Source organism: Nerophis ophidion, linkage group LG12 (genome assembly GCF_033978795.1).
Source record: "Nerophis ophidion isolate RoL-2023_Sa linkage group LG12, RoL_Noph_v1.0, whole genome shotgun sequence".
Taxonomy (NCBI): domain Eukaryota; kingdom Metazoa; phylum Chordata; class Actinopteri; order Syngnathiformes; family Syngnathidae; genus Nerophis; species Nerophis ophidion.
The window spans coordinates 1,659,884-1,678,029 of record NC_084622.1 but is presented as its reverse complement, the minus strand read 5'-3'; the positions used below and the strand labels follow the sequence as shown (position 1 = coordinate 1,678,029).

The 18,146-nt window shown below is 42.8% G+C and overlaps 1 protein-coding gene across 1 annotated transcript in view; it reads left to right on the top strand.

The window, feature by feature from the left end:
• LOC133562879 (reelin-like) overlaps positions 1-18,146 on the top strand; it is a 304,500-nt gene that overhangs the window by 271,722 nt on the left and 14,632 nt on the right. Inside the window, 10 exon segments of the mRNA XM_061916689.1 lie at positions 3,237-3,487; positions 3,586-3,740; positions 9,428-9,642; positions 9,842-10,019; positions 13,086-13,261; positions 13,339-13,445; positions 13,508-13,750; positions 15,024-15,199; positions 15,292-15,365; positions 15,991-16,152. Coding sequence (XP_061772673.1) covers positions 3,237-3,487; positions 3,586-3,740; positions 9,428-9,642; positions 9,842-10,019; positions 13,086-13,261; positions 13,339-13,445; positions 13,508-13,750; positions 15,024-15,199; positions 15,292-15,365; positions 15,991-16,152 — 1,737 coding nt within the window.

The window sequence follows — 18,146 nt, the reverse complement described above, 5'->3', positions numbered from 1 at the left end:
CAGTAATCAGAGCAAAAGGTGGCTATTTTGAAGAAACTAAAATATAATTACCACTCTAACGGACACTCTAACCCAGTGGTTCTTAAACGGGGGTACTTGAAGGTATGCCAAGGGGTACATAAGATTTTTTTTAAATATTGTAAAAATAACAATTTAAAAATCCTTTATAAATATATTTATTGAATGATACTTCAACAAAATATGAATGTAAGTTCATAAAGTGTGAAAAGAAATGCAACAATGCAATATTCAGTGTTGACAGCTAGATTTTTTGTGGACATGTTCCATAAATATTGATGTTAAAGATTTCTTTTTTTGTGAAGAAATGTTTAGAAGTAAGTTGATGAATCCAGATGGATCTCTATTACAATCCCCAAAGAGGGCACTTTAAGTTGATGATTACTTCTATGTGGAGAAATTGAATCACTTGTTTATTTTTCAACAAGTTTTTAGTTATTGTTACATCTTTTTTTCCAAATAGTTCAAGAAAGACCACTACAAATGAGCAATATTTTGCACTGTTATACAATTTAATAAATCAGAAACTGATGACATAGTGCTGTATTTTATTTCCATCCATCCATCCATTTTCTTCCGCTTATCCGAGGTCGGGTCGCGGGGGCAACAGCCTAAGCAGGGAAACCCAGACTTCCCTCTCCCCAGCCACTTCGTCTAGCTCTTCCCGGGGGATCCCGAGGCGTTCCCAGGCCAGCCGGGAGACATAGTCTTCCCAACGTGTACTGGGTCTTCCCCGTGGCCTCCTACCGGTTGGACGTGCCCTAAACACCTCCCTAGGGAGGCGTTCGGGTGGCATCCTGACCAGATGCCCGAACCACCTCATCTGGCTCCTCTCCATGTGAAGGAGCAGCAGTATTTTATTTCTTTATCTGTTTTTTTCTAACCAAAAATGCTTTGCTGTGATTAGGGGGTACTTGAATTAAAAACATGTTCACAGGGGGTACATCACTGAAAAAAGTTTGTGAACCACTGATTTAGTGGTTAGAGTGTCCGCCCTGAGATGGGTAGGTTTTGAGTTCAAAACCTGGCCAAGTCAAACCAAAGACTATAAAAATGGGAGCCATTACCTCCCTGCTTGGCACTCAGCATCAAGGCTTGGAATTGGGGGTTAAATCCCCCCTCACCTCCCAGGAGGTGAACAAGGGGACGGGTCAAACGCAGATGACAAATTTCACCACAATCATTAGTACTTTAACTTTATAAAACATTTTCTCAGTTATTTCACCTTTTTTGTTAAGTACATGCCTCCACATGTGTTTATTCATAGTTGTCATGCCAATCTACAAAGTAAATAGTCATGAAAATGAAGAAAACGCAATAAATGAGGAGAGGTGTGTCCAAACTTTTGGCCTGTACTGTATATCTCGAGCTATAAGCTAATGCTAGCGAGTGAGACTACATTTTTGGGGCGGACCTTACGAGTTTGACTGTGACATTTGTGACGCTAACTAATGGCAGGGATGCTTGTCACTCAAATTTTTGTGCACAACTTAGACCAGGGGTCACAAAGGCGGTGCCCGCGGGCACCAGGTGGCCCGTAAGGACCAGATGAGTCGCCCGCTGGCCTGTTCTAAAAATAGCTCCAATAGCAGCACTTACCAGTGAGCTGCCTCTATTTTTTACATTGTATTTATTTACTAGCAAGCTGGTCTCGCTTTGCTGGACATTTTTAATTCTAAGAGAGACAAAACTCAAATAGAATTTGAAAATCCAATAAAATATTTTAAAGACTTGGTCTTCACTTGTTTAAATAAATTCATTAATTTTTCTACTTTGCTTCTTATAACTTTTTTAAAGACGATTTTAGAGAAAAAATACAACCTTAAAAATGATTTTAAGATTTTTAAACACATATACCTTTTTACCTTTTAAATTCCTTCCTCTTCTTTCCTGACAATTTAAATCAATGTTCAAGTAATTTTTTTTTTTTTTTTTTTTGTAATGAATAGTAAATAAATTTTAATTTCTGTTTTTTCAATGAAGAATATTTGTGAAATATTTCTTCAAACTTATTATGATTCAAATTCAAAAAAATTATTCTGGCAAATCTAGAAAATCTGTAGAATCAAATTTAAATCTTATTTCAAAGTGAATTTCAACCTTCAAACATGTCATCAAAATTGTAAAATTAATCTTAATCAGGAAAACTTACTAATGATGTTCCATAAATTCTTTTTTGAATTTTTTCAGAAAGATTAAAATTACTTAGCTTTTCTCTTCATTTTTTTCGGTTGAATTTTGAATTTTAAAGAGACGAAATTGAAGATAATTTATGTTTCAAAATTAAAGTTTCTTTTTTTCCGTGTTTTCTGCTCTTTTAAACCGTTCAATTAAGTGTTTTTTTCATCATTTTTCTCTACAAAAAAACCTTCGGTAAAAAGAAAAAAAATGTACGACGAAATGACGGACAGAAATACCCATTTTTATATGTATATATATATCCATCCATCCATTTTCTACCGCTTATTCCCTTTTGGGGTCGCGGGGGGCGCTGGCGCCTATATCAGCTACAATCGGGCAGAAGGCGGGGTACACCCTGGACAAGTCGCCACCTCATCGCAGGGCCAACACAGATAGACAGACAACATTCACACACTAGGGACCATTTAGTGTTGCCAATCAACCTATCCTCAGGTGCATGTCTTTGGAGGTGGGAGGGGCCTATCCCCAGGTGCATGTCTTTGGAGGTGGGAGGAAGCCGGAGTACCCGGAGGGAACCCACGCATTCACGGGGAGAACATGCAAACTCCACACAGAAAGATCCTGAGTCTGGATTTGAACCCAGGACTGCAGGACCTTCGTATTGTGAGGCAGACGCACTAACCCCTCTTCCACCGTGAAGCCCTATATGTATATATATATATATATATACATATATATTTATTTATTATTATTTTTATTTATTTTTTTTTTTAAAGGTAAATTGAGCAAATTGGCTATTTCTGGCAATTTATTTAAGTGTGTATCAAACTGGTAGCCCTTGGCATTAATCAGTACCCAAGAAGTAGCTCTTGCTTTCAAAAAGGTTGCTGACTCCTGACTTAAAGCATAACAATTAGCTCAAACATAGCTCTTATCTCACTTTTAAGTTGGGACACAAGGAGGAACCACCTGAACATTAAGCACAAAAAAGTGTCACACCGAGTTATTTGCTAACTAGGAACACATTCTCCATGGACGCCCAATTTAGCCTAAAATGAAAAATGTCCTCCAAACAGGTTTGTTAATGTTCTGCTGCCCCCTGCTGCTCGCCAAGAAGGAGTGCGTGTGCGCTGGTGGCAGCCTCAGCACGATGGCGTCGACCACAGTGACTGGGCTCTTGACAATGTCCTCATCGCCGGTTCCGACACGCGTGCGCAGATTTCCGACACATTTGGCGGCCTGGCCCTGCCCAACCACGAGAGAGCTGCGGCCGATGAGACCTCCGGACCGATGAGTGACTTGAGTGAGCACGAGGAGGCCCCGATAGGTACAGCACAGTCCAGCCTCCCGCTAATACCGACACTTCTTCCAGTCTTCTGACAGCAAACTGAAGGTCTTGTTTTCTCTGTTTTTCACTGTCGATAGTCAGCGATCATTGGCTGTTCTCCGAGGACTGCTCAGTGCAGCGTTTCTGCAGCTCGCCTGACGGAGGGATGGTGTGTGGCGGCGCCGATGGGAGAGAGGTCTACACCGTCACGCATGACATCATCCCAGAGAAGGGCTGGGTCATGCAGTTTAAGGTTAGATTAGATTAGTGGATTTCAAAGGAGACAATGCAATGTCATAAAACACATGACTACCAGTGTTGGGTTGGTTACTGAAAACCAGCAACTAGTTACAGTAACTAGTTACTTTATTTCAAAAGTAACTCAGGTACCTGCCCCAAAAAGTAATGCGTTACTGTGAAAAGTAACTATTTAGTTTCTTCTTTTCCCCTCCCATTAATGCCCTTTTAGTGTCAAGGGTATTTGTTGTGGAACCCCAAGATGCAGAGAAGGAGGCAGGCATTGGATAAGAAGACATGATTTAATTAAAGCTGCAAGCAGCGTTGGTCGGGTCCGCCTTTGGTTGCTGCGGCCGCTTCTCAAGCCCTGATCTTAGTCAGACCTACATAGAGGTTTTTGTTCCATGTCTCTACGACATTCCTAACAGACGTTACAAGCAGTTTTGCCTGGGTTTTTTCCTAGGTGGAGTTAGAGCCCAATTGTGATTCGTGGGGTTTGTTTTTTTATTAGATGGCAATTTTTACCAGTCCTGATGTGTGTGTAAAATTTGGTGAGTTTTGAAGCATGTTAAGGGGGTGAAATTACAGATCGGCGATTCTGGATGTTGTTGGTAAATGGATTTTGCTTTGCATAGTAGAGCTTTAACTTGCACTTTGAAGCATTTTAAGGGGGTCAAATTACAGTTTAAAGAGGCAAAAATGGCATTTTTTTAGGAAAATTTGCGCAGGAGTTTTTTGAAGGCGCGTAAAATCCAAACCGGAGAACTTATCAAAACTCTTTCAATAACTTTTAATCAGAAGGGTTCAAAGTCTCTCCTGTGCGAGTTTAAAGCCGAAACGAAAAAACGGGCTCAGAGGAGATAAAGTTTGAATAAAGGTGACGGGTGTTTACAAAACTTTTATTTTGAAGGCGTGATTTTTAACTTCCTGTTGATTTTTGCTGCAGGATGTCAATCATTAAAATGTTGGTCTAAGTGAGACCTACATAGAGGTTTTTGTTTCATGTCTGTCCGACATTCCTACTGGAAGTTACAAGCAGTTTTGTCTGTTTTATTCAAAAATTGCGCTAGAGCGCATTTTTTAATTTTCGGGTTTGTTTTTTTCATTAGATCGCAATTTTCGCCAGTACTGATGTGTGTGCCAAGTTTGGTGAGTTTTGAAGCATTTTAAGGGGGTCAAATTAGAGCTCAAAGAGGCAAAAATAGCATTTTTTGCGAAAATTTTGCTTTGAATTAGTTTTTGCAAAATTTCTGTCTATTTTAGGTATATCCATCCATCCATTTTTTACCGCTTATTCCCTTTTGGGGTCGCGGGGGGCGTTGCCGCCTATCTCAGCTACAATCTGGCGGAAGGCGGGGTACACCCTGGACAAGTCGCCACCTCATCGCAGGGCCAACACAGATAGACAGACAACATTAACACTCACATTCACACACTAGGGACCATTTAGTGTTGCCAATCAACCTATCCCCAGGTGCATGTCTTTGAGGTGGGAGGAAGCCGGAGTACCCGGAGGGAACCCACGCATTCACGGGGAGAACATGCAAACTCCACACAGAAAGATCCCGAGCCTGGATTTGAACCCAGGACTGCAGGACCTTCGTATTGTGAGGCAGACGCACTAACCCATCTACCACCGTGAAGCCCGATTTTAGGTATAGACATTTCTAATTGGAAATGTAGGTCTAAGTCAGACCTACGTAGAGGTTTTTGTTTCATGTCTCTACGACATTCCTAACGGAAGTTACAAGCAGTCGGTTTTTTGTCTCTTCCTAGGGGGCGCTAGCGCGCAATTTTCTTTTTTGGGGTTTGTTTGCTTAATAGGTTGGGAAGGTCCACCATACCGATGTGTGTGCCAAATTTGGTGAGTTTTGAAGCATGTTAAGGGGGTCAAATTAGGGTGCGATGGTGCGGTATAATAAAGAATAATAATAATGTCAATAGGGTCCTTGGCCCTTTGCAAAGGACTCCTGTGGAGTCCTTTGCAAAGGGCCTGGCGGACCCTAATAATAATAATAAAACGTTACAGTTTCAATAGGGTCGGACCCTAATTAAAACTAAACAAGAACCAACAAAAAGCACGCACGTGGGCGGAATAACCAACTAAGGGAGCTAGCACTGGGAGCTAGAAAAACAAAAAGGAACTTTAGCATGGAAGCGAGCTGATAGCAAACAGAAAAAAATGGAAATAACTAACGCTAACAGAAACAGCTTACCGCTAGGACGACCAGGACAAAGTGTAGCACAGGGGTAGGGAACCTATGGCTCTAGAGCCAGATGTGGTTCTTTTGATGACTGCATCTGGCTCTCGGATAAATCTGAGCTGACATTGCTTAACACGATAAGTAATGAATAATTCCACTTGTAATCACAGTTTTAAAAACAACGTTCAAAATATAAAACATTCTCATGCATTTTTATGTTCAAGAAGTTGCGTTAATGGTAAGAAGTAATTCATGTATTATTGGTTAGTGTGGGGCTTGCCCTTCTGGGGGTTCTTCACACCACCAAGAGCCTGTTTTAGGGTTACAATATTGTTTTATTTTAGTTTTCTCTCAGTTGCTTTACAGCAATTGTCTTTTTCTCTTTCGTCCTTACTCGCGCTCTGGCTCCAGCCCCAACTCTGTCTCTCCTGGCTGCTGCTTATAACAGAGCGACAGGTGATTAGATAAAAAGGCCCAGGTGGGCCTTCTACGCACCTGCCGCTGATTTCGAGGCCGGTCCTGGCAACATCCCGCTTTGCTGTAGGCCACGCCCCCTCCACAGTTAGCTTCAGAATAACAATGTTATTATAAAGAATAAGAGACTTATTATACTCTGGAAATGTTGGTCTTACTTAAATGCCCGCGATTAGTTGTGTTCAGTGTTAAAAAAAATATATTATATGGCTCTTAGGGAAATACATTTTAAAATATTTGGCTTCTTGGCTCTCTCAGCCAAAAAGGTTCCCGACCCCTGGTGTAGCATGACAGGTAGGGGCTGTAACAAAATGACATGACAGGTAGCACGACAAGATTGACATGTGGCAACGACAATGCGATACAATACAATGATCCAACCCTGACTGGGAGGAACAAAGCAGGTAAAATAGCATCTGGCTGATTGACACCAGGTGTGACCAGATGCCAATCAGCCGCAGCTGAGTGAAGACAGGACACAGGGAGACAGACAGGAAGCCGAACCAAAATAAGAGCACTAGACAGGAACTAAGGACAGGAAATAGTAAACACAGAGGAAACAAACAAATGCAGAGGAAAAAACTAAAACGTAGTCAAACTGTCAGAGGAAAGCCTGACATTTAGCCTTCATTTCAGTGCTGTTATTGCAGTGGAGAATAATACAATCTGTGCATCAACTTGACAAGCATTTGCATGACTGAACTCTGCTGAGCAATGTGCTCTACATACAACACACAAAGACAACATTATGTTTCAAAGGGACAATTTATTTTGGGCCAGAACAAATTGAGAAAACTATTTGAAATAGCTGCAACATAACATACATGAGGAACAAACTGCATAATAACAACATAGCTGTAATCCTAGCTTCACCCGAGGAAGGCACACATGACATACACAATGTCTAACCAGGCCTTTTTTTCTCTCAAGGAATTGTGAAATAAAATCATGTCTTCAGGAGATCAACACTGTACTGAAGCCCAGAACACTACGCATTTCCCTAGTTTTAGTTTAGAAAAAATCAATCAATCAATGTTTATTTATGTAGCCCTAAATCACAAGTGTCTCAAAGGGCTGCACAAACCACAACGACATTCTCGGTAGAGCCCACATAAGGGCAAGGAAAAACTCACCCCAGTGGGACGTCGACAATGATGACTATGAGAGACAAGCGTGTCGTCTGCACACATGAAGCATTCAGCTTCAGGACAAACAGTGGAAAATCATTAATATGGAGGCTAAATAAATACAAACCTTGTTTCCATATGAGTTGGGAAATGGTGTTAGATGTAAATATAAACAGAATACAATGATTTGCAAATCCTTTTCAACCCATATTCAGTTGAATATGCTACAAAGACAACATATTTGATGTTCAAACTCATAAACATTATTTTTTTTTTGCAAATAATAATTAACTTAGAATTTCATGGCTGCAACACGTGCCAAAGTAGTTGGGAAAGGGCATGTTCACCACTGTGTTACATCACCTTTTCTTTTCACAACACTCAATAAACGTTTGGGAACTGAGGAAACTAATTGTTGAAGCTTTGAAAGTGGAATTCTTTCCCATTCTTGTTTTATGTAGAGCTTCAGTCCTTCAACAGTCCGGGGTCTCCGCTGTCGTATTTTACGCTTCATAATGCGCCACACATTTTCCATGGGAGACAGGTCTGGACTGCAGGCGGGCCAGGAAAGTACCCGCAGTCTTTTTTTACGAAGCCATGCTGTTGTAACACTTGTCCTGCTTAAATAAGCAGGGGCGTCTATGATACCGTTTCTTGGATGACAACATATGTTGCTCCAAAACCTGTATGGACCTTTCAGCATTAATGGTGCCTTCACAGATGTGTAAGTTACCCATGCCTTGGGCACTAATACACCCCCATACCATCACACATGCTGACTTTTCAACTTTGTGCCTATAACAATCCGGATGGTTATTTTCCTCTTTGTTCCGGAGGACACCACGTCCTCTGTTTCCAAATATAATTTGAAATGTGGACTCGTCTAGACCACAGAACACCTTTCCACTTTGCATCAGTCCATCTTAGATGAGCTCGGGCCCAGCAAAGCCGGCGGCGTTCCTCTGTGTTGTTGATAAATGGCTTTCGCTTTGCATAGTAGAGTTTTAACTTGCACTTACAGATGTAGCGACCAACTGTAGTTACTGACAGTGGTTTTATGAAGTGTTCCTGAGCCCATGTGGTGATATCCTTTAGAGATTGATGTCGGTTTTTGATGCAGTACCGCCTGAGGGATCAAAGGTCCGTAATGTCATCGCTTACGTGCAGTGATTTCTCCAGATTCTCTGAACCTTTTGATGTTTTTACAGACCATAGATGGTAAAATCTCTAAATTCCTTGCAATAGCTCATTGAGAAATGTTGTTCTAAAACTGTTCGACAATTTGCTTACAAAGTGGTGACCCTCACCCCATCCTTGTTTGTGAATTACTTAGCATTTCATGGAAGCTGTTTTATACCCAATCATGGCACCCACCTGTTCCCAATTAGCCTGCACACCTGTGGGATGTTCCATATAAGTGTTTGATGAGCATTCCTCAACGTAATCAGTATTTATTGCCACCTTTCCCAACTTCTTTGTTACGTGTTGCTGGCATCAATTTCTAAAGTTGATTATTTGCACAAAAGAAAATGTTTATGAGTTTGAACATCAAATATGTTGTCTTTGTAGCATATTCAACTGAATATGGGTTGAAAATTTACATCCAACACAATTTCCCAACTCATATGGAAACGGGGTTTTTAAAGGGGGCCTGATATTGACCCCGGAGGGACTCCACAGAGTCAGAGCTGCAGTTGTCAACTGATACAGCTTGTGTTGGATCATGCAGATACGATTCAATCCAGCTCTCAGCATTTTGAGAGAAGTTCAATTTGGAGAGCTTGGTAAGAAGAACAGAATAATTTACTTTCTCGGCTGCTTTGATACAGTTTTACAGGGTGATTGCTGTCTTCAAGTAATGAAGTCATTCAAGGCTTTAAACACGTGCTTCCTTTCAGATCGCGGTCGGCTGCGTCGTGCCCGACCGCCCTGCCGACAGACAAGTCCACGTCCAGTACTCTGCAGACTTTGGTGTGACGTGGAAGTACCTGGTTCCTCAGTGTCTACCTGCTGATCCCCGCTGTGGAGGTCAGGTCTCCCAGCCATCAGTCTTCTTCCCGGCGGACGGCTGGAAGCGGGCCGTCTATCCCCTGCCCGACGGCCTGGCTGGCAGGTATGTGGAGAAACATGCAGTCCTTAATATTTCATGCTCCCGTCATGCATGCGCTCCATTATTGACGGTTCTATTTATTGTCACAATATCAATTATTCAAACGTTTGTCGTATGAATCTTGAAAAAGGCCAATGCATGTTGTTTAACTAAACTTTTGACATCACCCAAAGGATTCCACTTCTTTCTCCGGGTCCTTTAGTGCGGTGCGCTTCAGGTTTTACCAGCAGCACTCGGACGTCCAGTGGGGTGTTGGGAACTTTTATGTCGGGCCGGCCTGTGAGGGCCACTGTGGGGGACATGGCGACTGTCTGGATCAACGCTGCCTTTGTGACCCGGGATTCACGGGACAAAACTGCCATGCCAGTTCTGCTCTAAAGGTAGAGTGCAGTTCTTTTGTCTTCCAAAATATGACTTGGTCTCATAATATACGTGTCAAAGTCAAGGCCCTGGCCCTTGCTATGATATTTGATTAGTATTAGGATCGGCCCGCAGGCCACAGACGCCTGCTGCTGTTTTGCACGGACCAATATGCCCATCATATTTAAGTTTCCTCAGGGAACTCTCCTGAAGGAATTAATATCTATCTATCCATCCATCTATCCATCCATCTATCTATCTATCTATCTATCCATCAATCTATCCATCCATCCATCTATCTATTGTTGCGTTTTGGACCTGTTCTTCCTTCGGTCAACGCCCCCAGATTGTTTGATGACACATAAGCTGGTTTTAAATCAATCAGAGACAGAGGTTGCTCATTTTTCTATTTTATTACCAAAGCGCCTTGGGAGATCAATCCAGATAAAACATTTCAAAGCTCGGTCCAAATTGATCTCATCCTAAAATGGCAGTTTCTCCCTCCTCACTCACTCTCACCCGCCCCTCTTCTTCTCCTCCCTACTTCGGACAGTTGAGATAGGGATTGTTATGTCTTCATTCCAACATTCCAAATTCAAGGTCTATGTAAAAGGCTCACACTTTAGCTGTTCTCAAATCTGACTAGGAAATAAAAAGACAACCAAATCCAACACTATCTATCCATCCATCCATCCATCCATCCATCTGTGTTGGCGCTTGGAATTTTCAAAACGGGATCCCAGAGACCCCATCAAGTCATAAAAATGGGCTCCCACAGTAAATTTTTGAGGTCCCACTGTTTTGCAAGCGTTTTGCATACAAATAATCAATGAATGCATTATCCTGTTATATCTCACATTCTATTTTGGTTAAAATCTTGTCATAAACATTCCTTAATGTCAGGTTCAAACACTGATGACATCTATTAAACAGACAAGAAGCAAGGAATCATGCAGAGACAGAGTTCAATTTTGCTCAATGAGGAGAGGTGGCTTTGGGCTGTACTCTAGTTACAGAAACAACCTACACTTTTAAGTCCAGCCCACGTGCTCCTGTATTTATTTGGGAGGTCCCTGGTTACATCGCTGAGGCGGCTGCTGAAGGAAGGGGGGTAATTTCAGCAGCCCCAGTTAGACACAATATATTATTATTCAGATATGCACATGTGCTGACACTCGCGATCTCGCCATGTCTGTGCTTTGTCTGCGTCACAGTACTCGATGTTCGGCCTTGGCAGTCAGCAGGCCGGTTCTGGACACAAGCACTGATACGAGACTACTCGCTTTGCATGGATAGAAAAGTACTACTTCAGCACAATTGATGATAACTATAGCAACAGCCTTTGAGCATAAGAGTCGTGTGATAGCTTACACATAATTATTCTAACGTTAATTACAATAAATAATACAAAAGAAAACACATTTTTATGAATATGTAAACATATTTAGTTATACACGGATCTAAACTATACTGCAGCTGGTATTTTTTTCCATATTTTTACTGTAATAATTTCAGAATGTGTTTTTTCTGTTTTTTGCCAAAGGAAGACAAAGAAAACGATCCGAATTTGTCTTTATTTTTTTGTTTTAATGCACAGAGCTAAAACGGGTTTGACAGCCCTGAAATACTGTATGCATTTTCAACAATAATAAATAAGTCCAGGCATGTAATTTTTCCCTCTATTGTTGGAAATCCATCTTTTTATATCTCTGTAAAAATAGAAAAAATATTTTTTCCGTTTTTTTTTTTTTTTTTACCGACCTACAATCATACTTGCCAACCCTCCCGATTTTCCCGGGAGACTCCCGAATTTCGGTGCCCCTCCCGAAAATCTCCCGGGGTAACAATTCCCCCGAATAACTCCCGATTTCCACCGGGACAACTTTATTGGGGGCGTGCCTTAAAAGCACTGCCTTTAACGTCCTCTACAACCTGTCCTCATGTCCGCTTTTCCTCCACACAAACAGCGACCCAGTCACATAAGATATGTGGCTCTTACACACACACAAGTGAATGCAAGCATACTTGGTCAACAGCCATGCAGGTCACTCTGAGGGTGGCCGTATAAACAACTTCAACACTGTTACATATGTGTGCCACACTGTGAACCCACACCAAACAAGAAAGAAAAACACATTTTCGGGAGAACATCCGCACCGGAATGAGAATCAGCACCTCCAAGTCCGAGTCCATGGTTCTCGCCCGGAAAAGGGTGGAATGCCATCACCGGGTTGGGGAGGAGACCCTGCCCCAAGTGGAGGAGTTCAAGTACCTAGGAGTCTTGTTCACGACTGAGGGAAGAGTGGATGGTGAGATCGATAGGCGGATCGGTGCGGCGTCTTCAGTAATGCGGATGCTGTATCGATCCGTTGTGGTGAAGAAGGAGCTGAGCCGGAAGGCAAAGCTCTCAATTTACCGGTCGATCTACGTTCCCATCCTCACCTATGGTCATGAGCTTTGGGTCTTGACCGAAAAGACAAGATCACGGGTACAAGCGGCCCAAATGAGGCGGGTCTCTCCCTTAGAGATAGGGTGAGAAGCTCTGCCATCCGGGAGGAACTCAAAGTAAAGCCGCTGCTCCTCCACATGGAGAGGAGCCAGATGAGGTGGTTCGGGCATCTGGTCAGGATGCCACCCGAACGCCTCCCTAGGGAGGTGTTTAGGGCACGTCCAACCGGTAGGAGGCCACGGGGAAGACCCAGGACACGTTGGGAAGACTATGTCTCCCGGCTGACCTGGGAACGCCTCGGGATCCCCCGGGAAGAGCTGGACGAAGTGGCTGGGGAGAGGGAAGTCTGGGTTTCCCTGCTTAGGCTGTTGCCCCCGCGACCCGACCTCGGACAAGCGGAAGATGATGGATGGATGGCATCCGCACCGTAACACAACATAAACACAACAGAACAAATACCCAAACCCCCCTTGCAGCACTAACTCTTCCGGGACGCTACAATATTCATCCCTTCCGCGGCCACACACACACACACACACACACACACACACACACACACACACACACATACACACCATCTCCTGAATCTGGAGGTCTCAAGGTTGACAAGTATGATTATATCCCCTTTTTTTTGCAGGCGTCGTTGAAAGAACGTTTTGACTGGGAAGGAGCCGCTGGCCCACAGTGGCAGGTTCTGGAAGGCGGCCGGCCCTGCACAGACTGTGGCGTGCTGGTAGAAGGCACCGCCCTGTATTTTGGGGGCGCTGATGCCAGGCAAGCTGTCACGGCTGATATGGACCTGCGAGGAGCCAAGTTAGTCCTGAAGTCTGACAAACTTCTACTTGTCTCTGGCTTCAATACATCTGGATGTTGTACGTCTCTGTCTACAGGTTTGTGGAGTACTGGGCCAGGATTGGAAGCGAAAACAACATGTCCATGTGCCACCGTCCCACATGTCGGAAAGAGGGAGTGCTCCTGGACTACTCCACTGATGGAGGTGTGCCGGCCTTTCATTTCCTTGTCTCCTTTGCACTTTCTCAAGGATCTCTCCTTACCAAGGTGTGTCGTGGATCCTGTTGCATGAGATGGACTATCTGAAGTATGTCTCTGTGAGGAGGGATTACATTGTCCTGCCAGAGGGCGCTCTGACCAACGCCACACGTCTACGTTGGTGGCAGCCCTTCACCATTTCCTCCGGCCTGGCCTCCCCCAGCCTGGAACGAGCCCAGTGGGCTGTAGACAACATTTTAGTCGGAGGGTCAGACATTAACCCATCAACCCTGCTTGACACGTTTGATGACGGTAAGAAATGTTTTTCTTATTTGTGTAAGTTACCTACGCCTTGGGCACTAATGCACCCCCATAACATCACATGTGCTGGCTTTTCAACTTTGCGTCGATAACAAATCTGGATGGTTCGCTTCCCCTTTGGTCCGGATGACATATTGTCGAATATTTCCAAAAACAATTTGAAATGTGGACTCGTCAGACCACAGAACACTTTTCCACTTTGCATCAGTCCATCTTAGATGATCTCGGGCCCAGAGAAGCCGGCAACGTTTCTGGATGTTGTTGATAAATGGCTTTCGCTTTGCATAGTAGAGCTTTAACTTGCACTTACAGATGTAGCGACGAACTGACTTTAGTGACAGTGGTTTTCTGAAGTGTTCCTGAGCCCATGTGGTGATATCCTTTAAAGATTGATGTTGGTTTTTGATAAAGTCGAAGGTCACGGTCATTGAATGTTGGTTTCCGGCCATGCCGCTTACGTGGAGTGATTTTTTTCCATATTCTCTAAACCCTTTGATGATATTATGGGGCGTAGATGTCGAAATTTCCTAAATTTCTTGCGATTGCACTTTGAGAAAGGTTGTTCTTAAACTGTTTGACTATTTGCTCACGCAGTTGTGGACAAAGGGGTGTACCTCGCCCCATCCTTTCTTGTGAAAGACTGAGCATTTTTCGGGAAGCTGTTTTTATACCCAATCATGGCACCCACCTGTTCCCAATTAGCCTGCACACCTGTGGGATGTTCCAAATAAGTGTTTGATGAGCATTCCTCAACTTTATCAGTATGTATTGCCAGCTTTCCCAAACTACTTTGTCAAGTGTTGCTGGCTTCAAATTCTAAAGTTAATGATTTTTTGCAAAAAAAAATGCGACAGCGGAGACCCCGGACTGTTGAAGGACTGAAACTCTACATAAAACAAGAATGGGAAAGAATTCCACTTTCAAAGCTTCAACAATTAGTTTCCTCAGTTCCCAAATGTTTATTAAGTGTTGTTAAAAGAAAGGTGATGTAACACAGTGGTGAACATGCCCTTTCCCAACTACTTTGGCACGTGTTGCAGCCATGAAGTTCTAAGTTAATGATTATTTGCCCAAAAAAAGTAAAGTTTATGAGTTTGAACATGAAATATGTTGTCTTTGTAGCATATTCAACTGAATATGGGTTGAAAAGGATTTGCAAATCATTGTATTCTGTTTATATTTACATCTAACACAATTTCCCAACTCATATGGAAACAGGGTTTGTATGTTAAATGTTTCAATTCATGTTGGACTTGTTTGCCAGAGGGTGTTTCCCATGAGGAAAGCTGGAGCTTCTACCCGAACGCTGTGAGAACTGCCGGCTTCTGTGGAAACCCCTCCTTCCACCTCTACTGGCCCAACAAGAACCAGGACGGGACACACAACATCCTGGCCACTCGAGAACTCATCGTGCAACCTGGATATATTTTACAGTTCAAGGTATGACGAAGCAACACGGAGCAACTTATCTTGAATGAGCGTGTTTTGTCTGTTTTTGAGTTGCATTCCTGTTGTTCTTCTCATCCCTGTAGATAGTTGTGGGCTGTGAGGCAGACACCTGTGAGGACCACCATTCTGTCCTGCTGCAGTTCAGGAAGGATGCAAGGTAGACATTGACGCCATGTACAGGTGGTCCTCACTGTACACTGTAGAGGTTGTCCTGACCACCACACACTGGCACGAGAGCCCGGTATTCAGGATTCAATGTTTTATTAAATCCACGTTCGGCAATCGCACTCGACTTTTCAGCCCCAGTCTCTCCTCCTGCTGCTCTGCACTGCTCTCTAGCGTGTCTCTGTCTCTCTCTCTCTCCAACTCCTACCATCGTGTCTCGGTCCGGCTGCTGCTAATAAGCATGGCAGGTGATTGGATGATCAGTCCCAGCTGGGTAATCCAATCACCTGCCAGCTGTGCTTCGAGGCCGGTCCTTACACACCCCGCTCAACAGCAGGCCCGCATACCACGCCCCCCTCCACAACGACGTTCCTTAGTGATGAACGCCCTCCCATGAATTCATTCACACTCCTAGCTGATATTAGAAACAATAACAACCTTCAACAATTACAAACAGTGCACTCATGTGTAATATGAACGCTTTATGTTGACTTAAGTATCAATTTATGACTTCGACTCACACAGTCGGAGAAAAAACATGTTGGTAAGCCGAGGACCACCGTGTGTATAAATGTATATCCTGGAGCGGTACATTTATGGTTGACTCTCTCTATTAGGTCTGACTCCTGGCAGTTGGTACAGTCTGAGTGCTTCCCCTCCTCCGTCAACAACGTGGGCTGCTCGCCTTTCCAGTTCCACGAGTCCACCATCTTCAGTCCTGTCAACAGTTCAACGTGGACCAGGGTCACTGTCCAACTCCCTGACCACGTCTCCTCGGGGTAAGTTGTTTTTTTTTCATATTTCAATTGGCAGCAACTCGGGCTGCCTTCGATTAGGAATTTACACAGTTGTTAGATTTGGTCCATAATAGGGATGCACCGAAATGAAAATGTGTGGCCGAAGCCGAATAAAATTTAAACGCTTTGCCGAAGGCCGAATACCGAATAATGAATGCAGTTTTTCATAATTTTTTTAATATTGCATAAATAGCCTAGAATAGGCCCTGCGACGAGGTGGCGACTTGTCCAGGGTGTACCCCGCCTTCCGCCCGATTGTAGCTGAGATAGGCGCCAGCGCCCCTCGCGACCCCAAAAGGGAATAAGCGATAGAAAATGGATGGATGGATGGATAGCCTAGAATAAATATTTAGACATTTTTTTCACATAAAGTAATTTTTTATTGAATATTGACATTTTTTTAATATTCCTGTAGCCTTTGCTTTTCAAAAAAAGCACAAAGTTTTTCATTTATATTAGGCCTTCAAACAAAACATGCATTCCAAATAAAAAAATAAAGTGCATTAAAGTGCATAAACCCACAACAAATGAATGATTGTCCTTTTGGCAAAAGTCTGCTTAGCCACAGTAGATATGCTAATAATGTAAACAGAAGGTTCAAGTAAATCTCAATTAAGTGTGTGCTTGTAACCTCATACACTTATACAGGTAGCCTACACAACAGGCTAATAATGTAAACAGAAGTCTCAAGTAAATCTCAATAAACCCACAACAAATGAATTATTGTCCTTTTGGCAAAAGTCTGCTTAGCCACAGTAGATATGCTAATAATGTAAACAGAAGGTTCAAGTAAATCTCAATTAAGTGTGTGCTTGTAACCTCATACACTTATACAGGTAGCCTACACAACAGGCTAATAATGTAAACAGAGGCCCCACTAAATCTCAATAAGTGTGTGCTTGTAACCTCATACACTTATACAGGTACACAACATATCCCAACGTCACCGCGTCCAAAAATTGCGTCACACGCCACTATTCGGCCTTGCTTTTAACTCATTCCACCGAAGGCCGAATGTGGCTTTTTTTGCCATATTCGGCCGAATATATTCGGTTGCATCCCTAGTCCATAATCAATTGTTAGTCAAATCTACAGCATTTTTAGAGAAAATAAGTAGAGATGTCTGATAATGGCTTTTTTGCCGATATCCGATATTCCGTTATTGTCTAACTCTGGGGTCGGGAACCTTTTTGGCTGAGAGTACAAGCCAAATATTTTAAAAAGTATTTCCGTGAGAGCCATACAACTTTTTTTTTTTTTTTTTTTAACACTGAATACCACAATATGCGTGCATTTTTAAGAAAGACCAACATTTTTAGAGTATAATAAGTCTCTTATTCTTTTTAATAACATTGTTATTCTGAGGTTAGCCAAAAATAAATATAATACTTCTTACCATTAATGCGACTTTTTGAACAGGTGCGGTAGAAACCGGATGGATGAAAGGAAAATGCACGAGAATGTCGTATATTGTGAACGTTATTTTTGATACTGTGATTAGCAGCGGATTTATTCATTACTTATCGTGTTAAACAATGTCAGCTAATATTTATCTGAGAGCCAGATGTAGTCATCAAAAGAGCCACATCTGGCTCTAGAGCCATAGGTTCCCTACCCATGGTCCAACTCTTAATTGCCCATTCCGATATCAACCGATACCGATATATACAGTGGTGGAATGAACACATTATAATGCCTCATTTTGTTGTGATGCCTCGCTGGATGCATTAAACAATGTAACAAGGTTTTCCAAAATAAATCAACTCAAGTTATGGAAAAAAATGCCAACATGGCACTGCCATATTTATTATTGAAGTCACAAAGTGCATTATTTTTTTTAACATGCCTCAAAACAGCAGCTTGGAATTTGGGACATGCTCTCCCTGAGAGAGCATGAGGAGGTAGAGGTGGGGGGTTAGGTGGTTAGGGGGTGTATATAGTAGTGTCCCGAAAGAGTTAGTGCTGCATGGGGTTCT